Source organism: Anopheles cruzii, chromosome X (assembly GCF_943734635.1).
Source record: "Anopheles cruzii chromosome X, idAnoCruzAS_RS32_06, whole genome shotgun sequence".
NCBI lineage: Eukaryota > Metazoa > Arthropoda > Insecta > Diptera > Culicidae > Anopheles > Anopheles cruzii.
The window spans coordinates 10,465,843-10,474,825 of NC_069143.1; the positions used below are offsets into that span (position 1 = coordinate 10,465,843).

The 8,983-nt window shown below is 48.4% G+C and overlaps 1 protein-coding gene across 1 annotated transcript; it reads left to right on the plus strand.

Moving 5' to 3' along the window:
- The first annotated feature begins 464 nt into the window (after nucleotides 1-464).
- Nucleotides 465-8,361, plus strand: LOC128269643 (uncharacterized). Its single transcript, XM_053007022.1, has 4 exons — nucleotides 465-764; nucleotides 5,768-5,815; nucleotides 7,431-7,901; nucleotides 7,984-8,361. The coding sequence occupies exons 1-4, from the start codon at nucleotides 465-467 to the stop codon at nucleotides 8,359-8,361; spliced, it is 1,197 nt and encodes a 398-aa protein (XP_052862982.1).
- Nucleotides 8,362-8,983: the final 622 nt, after the last annotated feature.

Below are 8,983 nucleotides of genomic sequence, written 5' to 3' on the forward strand. Positions count from 1 at the left end.
CAATCGTTGCACGAGAGGCACACGTGTGCGATTACTTCGGTCTCTGTCTGTGTGGCTGTGTGGCTGTGTGGGTGTGTGTGTGTATTGTGCGAAGAGAGCGTGGCTCAGCGTTGCCAACGGCCAACGCGTGGCCCTCTGGCGAAGCAAGTGAACCAGGTCGTCGTTGCCAGACCTGCTCCAATCAACCGCTGACGGGTTGCTGACTTGCGGTACGGTACGCTACCCTCTTGTCGTGCGTGCCGTGAACCGTGAATTACCGCTGGCTGTGATTAGTGGCGTTATCGGGATCTGCTGCTCCATCAGGGGCGGGCCTCGGGTCCACGTGACACGTCCTCGGCGACGGTGTGTGTGTGTGCGAAGAGAGCGAGCGAGCGATACATAGAGAGTTGAGAGAGGGACAATTGAGAGGAAAGGAAGGTGCCGTAGCAGAGGCAATTGGCTGCTGACACACCACCACCACCAACATGACCGTCTCCAGGCTGCGGCACGTCCTGTTGCTGGCGGCGGCGGCGGTGGCGATGCTGAGCAGCGCGGCTGCGGCCACAGGAGACGGGTCGTCGTCGATCGTCGACCCGGTGGCCACCGGGTCGAACCGAGTGTCACCCGATGCCGTGCACCGGCCACCCCCATCAACCGCCACAAGCCACTCGATGCTCATCAATCAATTGGGGCCGCGAGGCCCGAGCAACGGCCAGCCAACGGCCAGCTGGCGGCCAGCCACCAGCGCTCCGGCTGAGCGATGTCGCGAAGGATGCCTACAGAAGGTAAGCCCCCCCAACCTTTTCAGGACCTGTGAATCTGCCACCATCGGCTGTTGGAAATATCCGCACTCCGGAGGTCCATATGTCACCGATGGACGGTTTTTTTGTGGGGACGTCAATGTCAATGTTCGCCAAGATTTCACGACTCAGCTTCAACCGTCTGCAGCACTACACGCCGCAAAACATCGAAACCGCATTTTTTTCTTCCAACATTACGCTATACTAACGCATGGCCCACTTAAAATCGGGAACAATTGTATTAGCTCTATCTCGGGGGTTGGTTTGACTTAGGAAACGTGTCAACGTGTCAAAATGAAGGTATTTTATTGTGCTTTGAGAGAAAAATTTCAAACATTTATTCTGTCGGTCATCGCGATGAAATCGCGTACTTTCTTTGGAATGCGCGCCATCATTTTCGGCACAAGCTTCTGGTCTCTGGCCTCAGCGGCTAATTTGTTCCAATGTCTCGCCATCTCTGCAGCATCCTGCATCACCTTTCCAGTCTTCTTCAACTTCCTTCCTGATTAATGCTCAATAATTTTCGGTTGGACGGAGTTCAGAGCAATTTGGTGGGTTGATATCCGTTGCGATGAAATTCACCTTATTGTCACGGTGACACTGAACTACCCCCCCTGCAGATAAAATGTTGGTCCAGGAAGCTGCCCAAAATCCATTTTCCCGTATGTTTCGTCAAGCAATAAGCAAGCATCCTGTTTTAGCATCGTCAGAACGTTCTCGTACAACTTTCTAGCGCGTGTTTTAGCGACTAGGTTTCGCTTAACGTGTCCTGTTTTGATGCTTGCATGCAAGGAAAGAACAGTGGCCTCTTCGTAGACTGAGATCCTCTGGACAGTACTTCTGCTGGCACCATATTTTTTGGCGCAATATCCCCAACCGAAAGTCCAGGAGTTGCCTTGGAGTTGATCTCAAAACCTTCCAGTTCAGCTGCCGATCGTATGTTCCACTACGACACCTACTCTGAATCTTTCGGTCTACGGTACAGCATATACAGTTGCGAGTTTGCGAATTTCGGTGTTTTTGCCATTTTAAAAGCCGACCACGTTCTCGACGTCAGTGTGGCAGCATTATTTTTCTTCTTTCGAGTTCCATTTAGTATAACTTTCTATAAACTCTCCGCGTACCAAGATGAAACTGAAAGTCGAATGTTGACTAAAGACATAGCTGTTAAAACATTTGAAATCCGACCCCCCAGAGGCGCTGCGCTAGAAGACATACAATGTTTCCCGATTCTAAGTGGGCCATGCAACCAACCACAAGGCAAAAGACCTAGCCGGTGAAAGAGTTCGGTAAAAGAGTTTGATTTTGTTCAGCTGTACCGCACCGTTGGGATTTGCGTGTCGATTGGTCCAAGTTTGTGTTTCTTGGCAGGTTTTGGCAGTGGAGTTGAGAACGCAGACCCGGTGCGTTCTGTGGATTGCCAGCCAATCCTTTCCGCGTATGGCAAGTTGTTAACGGCCCCAGAACGACACAGATTCGGTGTGAATCTGTTCGGGTAAAGGGCAGTAGTTGCTTCTGGTGATATCCCTCCCACCGTGAAGCCGTTGGTTTTCGTGGCCTTCGGGCAGTTGAAGGCATACGCACACTGGTCAGCTGGTGAAAACTGGCTTGGCAAATCCTGGTTGATCTGGTAACAACATTTCCACCATCCGACGCCTTCCATTTCGATCAATCGAGTCTCGAGTAATTTTCAGTGCAATTACCATATTATTTTATTCCAAACAATAATCGCTTCGCGTGCCACACATTTCACCCATCCGTCGGGCAAATTGTCGATTCCTTTATAAGTCCTATGTTTTTTCTTTGTCGATCCACCGACTTCGATTTCTTCCAATTCAGCGAAATTATTGCTCTGCCTGGGCATATGTTGCATTGAAGCAAAAATGTTATTTTCTCAGTGGCCCAGCTCTGAGCAGAGTACAGCGGAGGTGATAACATTACCCAATAAAAAGGATTTGCAAAGTTTAAATTAATCTTTTGATATCGGTAGCGATCGGTATGATGTCGTTTCGCCTGAATTTAGTAGCTCATGGTACACCGCCCTTCTCCTGGTCCCAACAAACCAAGAGCCGTCGGCTTTCGGGTGGCACCCATCGTCGGAGCTTCTGGATGGGAAATCTACACATTTTTGTTGTGTTTTTGGGATGGGTTTGTGGGATCCAACAGCTCGTACAAATCCTCTCATCCTTCAACCTTCGCTCGCGTCACCAGGATGGCTTCAGACAAAATAATAACTTTTTAACTGCCGAAACTCTCACATCTCTCATAAAATTTCATCTTCTGGAACCTGTTCACCAACTTCAACTAAAACCATCGATAGCTCGAAAGGAAAAGGCATCCTTTCCAAACGGATTAGCTAGTGCTGTTAAACCAACGCGACGTTGTACAACGTTCGAAATAGAGCGAAATGAAGGTCCCATAGGTCCAAGTGCTGGTAGATTAAATGAACTTTCAGCGGAACGGCTGAAAGGACCTAAGGTGCACTGCGACCGACCCTGCAGGTAGCGGGAAAAGATCGTCCCACAGGCAGGTAGGCCAACTGTCCCACGGTTCTTCCAGGGACCGATCCCGCCCCCGGGCAAATTGTGCCTTGTTAGGACCAATATCCGTCACCGTCGCGCGTTCGTAACTGTGTCACCGAGACACCGGAGCATTGCACGGCGGTGGACGCAACACCATCCAATGGTGCGGTGCAATTTGTCACAATCAGGCGCATCCGTCGGCTGTGCTAACCGCAGCACCACAACAACAGTAACTATTTTATAACAACACCAGCAACAATAATCCTGCGAAGAACCGGCGACCGAAATCGGACCGCCCACCCCCCCCGGCCCGGTTCAAATAGTCTGGCCTGGCTGTGACATTCGCTGGACCATTACTGCATTTCCGGTTGGAGATGATGTCCAGTTCAGCGCATTGTGAGCCCCTGTGAAGGCAAACGAACGAACGAGAGGTACGGAAAGGAAAATTGCCAAGGACTTGGGGCCGAGTTTTTCGGCCACCCGATTGGCTTGAATGAATTGATAAAAATCAAGCTTAACACGACACAGCAGTGCAGCAGAAGAAATGGATGTACTAACAAACACAAGTCCTTACAAGTTCATGTTTAGTTCAAGACTTTACTTTAAGCTTTGATCGGGCTTTAATTTGATTTATTGATTTTAGTTGTTGCGGTTAACGTAAAAATTGACAATTGTTCTTCTTCTCGCCCGATGCCGATCTAGGCCGGCAACAGAGACAATGTTTATCTTCTGTCGCTCCCTGTAACAATGTGGTTTTTAGGGGCGTTAACAACAAACCACAAGAAAAACGTTTTTAAAACTAATTGAATTATGTTTATTGGGAAGAGAACGTCCTGTAATATTCTAATAGGATAGTCCGCTCTGGTGGGCAGCATTTGTTTGTTGCAAAAGGCGGAGCATATTTTAAATAGCACGCAACGCAGACAGGATCAACTGACAGCCAAAAATAATATTTCACTTTTTTCTTCATGTCAGCTACGGTACGTTCGTTTTGCGTTTGAACAAAGCGGTCATCGAGCACTTCGAAGCATCGTCCAGCATCGAGCGTTGTCGAAATAGTTCATGACAGTAAAGGGAATAGGTCGTCACATCTACACTATCAAAACTTATCCTTGCACATTCAATTATCTCAAACAAATATGTCACATTATCAATTATTATCTGCACAGTGGCACTGAGTCCGGGTGACAACAACGGTGTACCGGTATCAACGGTAAATACCGTTTTCTTCTAACCTTTTCCCGTATCGGCCGTCCCTCGGCTTGGATTCAGAAAACTGCACGCATCATAAAGCGGTCACTATCAAAGTTTTATATGTTGTATTATCAAAGTGGAACTATCATGAAATATTTCGACAATAATGAATTATAATAATAATTCTTCGTCTTCTTGGCTTCGAAGTGCTCGATGATTGCTTGAGCGTAAAGAACGTTCCAATATCTCAAATGGAGGAAAAAGCGAAATATTATTTTTGGCTGCCAGTTGATGCGTTCTCAGCGTTGCCTGAGTGCTATTTATAGTCGATTTTTTGCAATAATTAATGCTAACCGCCAGAAAGAACCGTGTCGTCCTGGCATGGTTATGTTTTTCCTATTAGAATGTTACAGGAGGTTCTCTTGATAGTAATCAAAATTTAATTAATTTGTGCCATAACTTAGCTTTTTCCAATCCTCGAAGCGCTTCAAAAATCATTTATGATTACTTTACCTACCTCGGAGAACCGTCGACCTATAATTTCTATATCATCAGCATAGGCCAGCATAGTCCACTTTCCCCTTCTGAATCCTCCCCGATAGTTGCCAACTATCTCATCAGCGTATCAGCGACTAGTCGTTCTTGCAAAACGAGGAAGAAGATCTTATAGGCGGTATTGTGAGCACCGTTTTACCCCTATAATTGCTGCATAATAGCCTGTCCCCTCTTTTTGAGTATGTGGTAGATCATGCCAAGATTCCAGTCACAAGGCATCGATTCACTAGTGATAAGAAATTGAGATCAAGAAAGGATTGTGAAAATAGATTGCTCGAGTTTTTCGCCAAAAACGACCAAGACTTCTACAAGGGAGGCATTATGAAGCTAAAAAAACAACCAATTTTCCAACAAAACGGTGTATATTTGACGCAAATCGGACCATCTGAACATCATAAACACAGTTTTAAAACTTACTCAAAAATAATGGATTAATGATGAAAATTGAAAATTGTATCCAATCAACCTTTCCAATAAATGTTCAAGCATCGAAATATATTAAGTCGTTTTTTTCATAACGGAATGAAAAAAAAAATCCTTAATGGGCCACTAATGGGCTTAATAATTTATACATGTTGTTGCATTTTTTCTCCATCTCCGCAGGCTTTCCGTTTCGCTTTCATGAGCTTAATCTCAAACAAACTCGATCGTCGGGTTAGGCTATACCAAGGACACTAAAGCATTTTTGTTTCTCTCTCTCTCTCCCCTATTTTGCAGCGTTCGATCAAGGATATTCTCTGCGCACAGCAGCGCGAGTGCTCAATGGTAAGCGATGTTTCTATACTATAGCGTGCGGGGTGAAATTAAGTTTAACTCAAGCGATGCGATGTTGTGTTAGAACACCACCGACACTTCGTGTTTCGTGGAGTGATCTTCCGCAATCCTTGGTCCGACTTCCAAGCAAGTCCCCCGGGAAAGATTCCGCTTTAATCGTGTTGATCGTTTGAATTAGAGCAATTGATAGACACAGATACAGGTAGTAACCCCCTTCCACGTCCCTTGCACCGGACTTGAGTCTCTCAACTCGCACCACCTGCGCACCACACAGGTGGAAACTAAACAGAGGGCAGTGGAAAGATAAGACAAAAATACCAGCCCAACCTTGTCGCGAACGAACCAGAAGAAGCAAAGGACCGAGCACTGACCGACGGTCCGAAACCGGACCGAAAAATGTGTAAGGCATTTTTCTTTCATTCTGTTGTTGTTGTTTGTAAATCGGATCACCGCTGCCGGGGAGGCCGCTGAAGCTAAAGACAAAAAATGAACGACAACAAAAAACCGGATCCATCCGATAAGAAACAAGGGATGAGGCCAGCCAGCAACTGCGCCGGTTGCTGTGGTTTCTAAGCACTCCTCTGGAAGCACACGGGAACGGGAGACGATGAGGAATCGAAAAAAAAAAAAAAAAAAAAATGAAATCAGTACCAGGTTGTTCAATAAGTTTTTTGCCACGATAAGGCAGGACACATTTTTTATGGGTTGAAATACACATTATCATTCAGTATGGCCTTCCCTAACATCAATACACTTGTTCCGAGGAGACTCCAATTTATAAATTCCATCCATGAAGTGAAAAACTTGAACGCCTTCAAAATACGGCTCCGCAGTCGTTATGACGTCCCCATTTGATGGAAAACGCTTTCCACGCAAACGCTTTTGGGTTTGAAAACAGATACTCCAACAATTCGAACTTTAATTAATGGTTTGTTTGCCATTTGTTGCCATTTGGGTGCATTGTTCCATTTTTAGCGAATGCGGCACCCATTTTGTTAAGAGCATTCTGAAACCTTATAGCTCAGTCAAAATACTGGTTATACTGCTCAATGAGATGGCTAGGCTTTGTACTAAATCTCTTTCAGCGATTCAATGATATTCCAATACGATATCCTGTATATTTTCTACGATTTCAGGTGTTGTGTCTGTTTTTTAACGTTTTTGACATGAAAAACCCCCTTTAATTGAAGGCGAATAGTCCTTATACACTTTCAACATTCGTTCACAATTTTCCTTTGCTCGTAAACCTTAAACAAACATTCAATCACCTCACGATACAATTCTGTGGCGCATCGATACTAAATGGCTTGTGAAATAAAAATTAAGCGACCGATTGAAATGAAACTTCACATACGTTCATATGAAGAGTGTACCAATAGAACAAAAACATAACTTAGGCTCGCAGCATCGCTCTCTGGTATCTAGGCGAACAACTTATTGAACAACCCGGGAAGTATGTCGGGAGGTCGGGCCAGGTAGCCAGCCGGCCTCGGGGCCACAAGGGGCGTAGATTTATGAACCGCACACACACACACACAGAGGGGAAGACATTTCTGGCAGTCCGCGTACCGCGCGGTCCCTAACCGGTCCCCTTTTCGTCCTAGAGTGCTGGGACGTTTGTAACCGGCACAACCAGATCCGGCGCGAGAACGAGCTGGCTCACCGGTTGCTGCTGAGCTTGGTGCGCCTGGTACGCAACGAGTCCGTGGTGACGGCGGGGCTCGAGTGGACGACACCGGCGGAGCTGGTGCGTCACCAGCCGCCGGCGACCCGGGCGGACCCGGGGGCGTCCGGGCCGTCGCCGGCTCCGCTGGCGGCCACCGAGAACGTGGAGCGCCTGGTCCGGATTTCGCGGGCCGAGACCGGAGCTCCCTCCCGCGTGATCACGACGTCCGCCCCACCGCGCCGCCGGGCCACCCTGCCGGAGCCGGAGCTGCAGGAGTACCACCAGTGTCTGGTGTCGTGGGAGATCCTGGGCGGCGGGCTCACCGGTAACCTGCTGACCGAAACGTTCAAGGTGGAGCTGTCGCTGTGGCCCAACACCAAGTACCACGTGCACGTCACCTGCCGGAACAAGGTAAGGACGAACGACGAACGAACCCTCGCCCAGAACTCCAGTAGCTCAACCGATTCCCTCGCCCTCTCTCTCTCTCTCGCAGGAGACGGATGCGTTGATTCGGTCGGCGTCGCTGTTGGTCGACACGAGCGAAGCGCTGATCGTCAACGGTCCAGCACCTACCCCGGAGCACCCGTCCACCCAGCGGCCAACGGTTGGACCGCCGCCGGGACCATGGGCACCGGACGGTGACGACGATGGCGAGGTGATGGCTGTCGCTGCGCCACCATTCGGGGGTGGCCCCGGACCCGGCACCTCCCAGGAGCTTCTCATCCTCGGTGGGTTCGTGGCGCTCCTGCTGCTCGTGCTCCTGTCGCTGATCGGCGTCATGCTGGCGGTCGCCCAGAAGCCGGTCGTCGCGCCCGACGACGGCGAGCTGCTCATCGAGAGTGAGGTCCTACCGAAGATCCTGCACGTCTGATAGGGGGCCGGACCCGCCGAAAGCTGGACGACACTCCTTACCGTACCAACCTGTAAATAGTAGTAACACACGCGTACTTACACACCACCCCACACGCACACACACACGCGCAGGTCAGCTCAAGCAAGCTCCAGGGAGAAAGCAAGAAATACTAGTCTTAGTAGTGTGTGTGTGTGTGTGTGTGTGTGTGTGTGTGTGTGTGTGTGTGTGTGTCTGGAAGTGTGTGAGGAAGTCTTCCGCGCTCAGCTCAGTCTAGTGAGCGTGGAGACTACGAGACTTCCTGCGTGGGTGTAATGTCACTTTTGCTTTTTCTTCTACACTCGGTATTTCTCCAGTCTGGTGTAGGTCCAGAATCCCCGGCTAGGATAGGCCCAGCGTGTGTACATACGGTAGGAGAAAGAGGAAACATCGAACCAGATATTTAGAAGGAGAACGCCAAATCGACCAAAAATCTTTAAAACTAAAGCCGGTGAGAAGAGGGCAAGATATAGAGGTATATCGACAGAGAGAGAGAGAGACAGCGAGAGAGATAGTGGATTGGTGTGTAAGGTTTCGATAGTTGGTGGCCAAAAGTGAGAAAAGAGTACAACACGAAGGCAACTTTGCACGAAACTATACAATC

Coding starts and splice junctions, on each gene's coding strand:
- LOC128269643 (XM_053007022.1), top strand. CDS start 465: ATGACCGTCTCCAGGCTGCGGCACGTCCTGTTGCTGGCGGCGGCGGCG. Junction 5,816..7,430: donor AGCAGCGCGAGTGCTCAATG/GTAAGCGATGTT, acceptor TTCGTCCTAGAG/TGCTGGGACGTTTGTAACCG. Junction 7,902..7,983: donor ACGTCACCTGCCGGAACAAG/GTAAGGACGAAC, acceptor TCTCTCTCGCAG/GAGACGGATGCGTTGATTCG.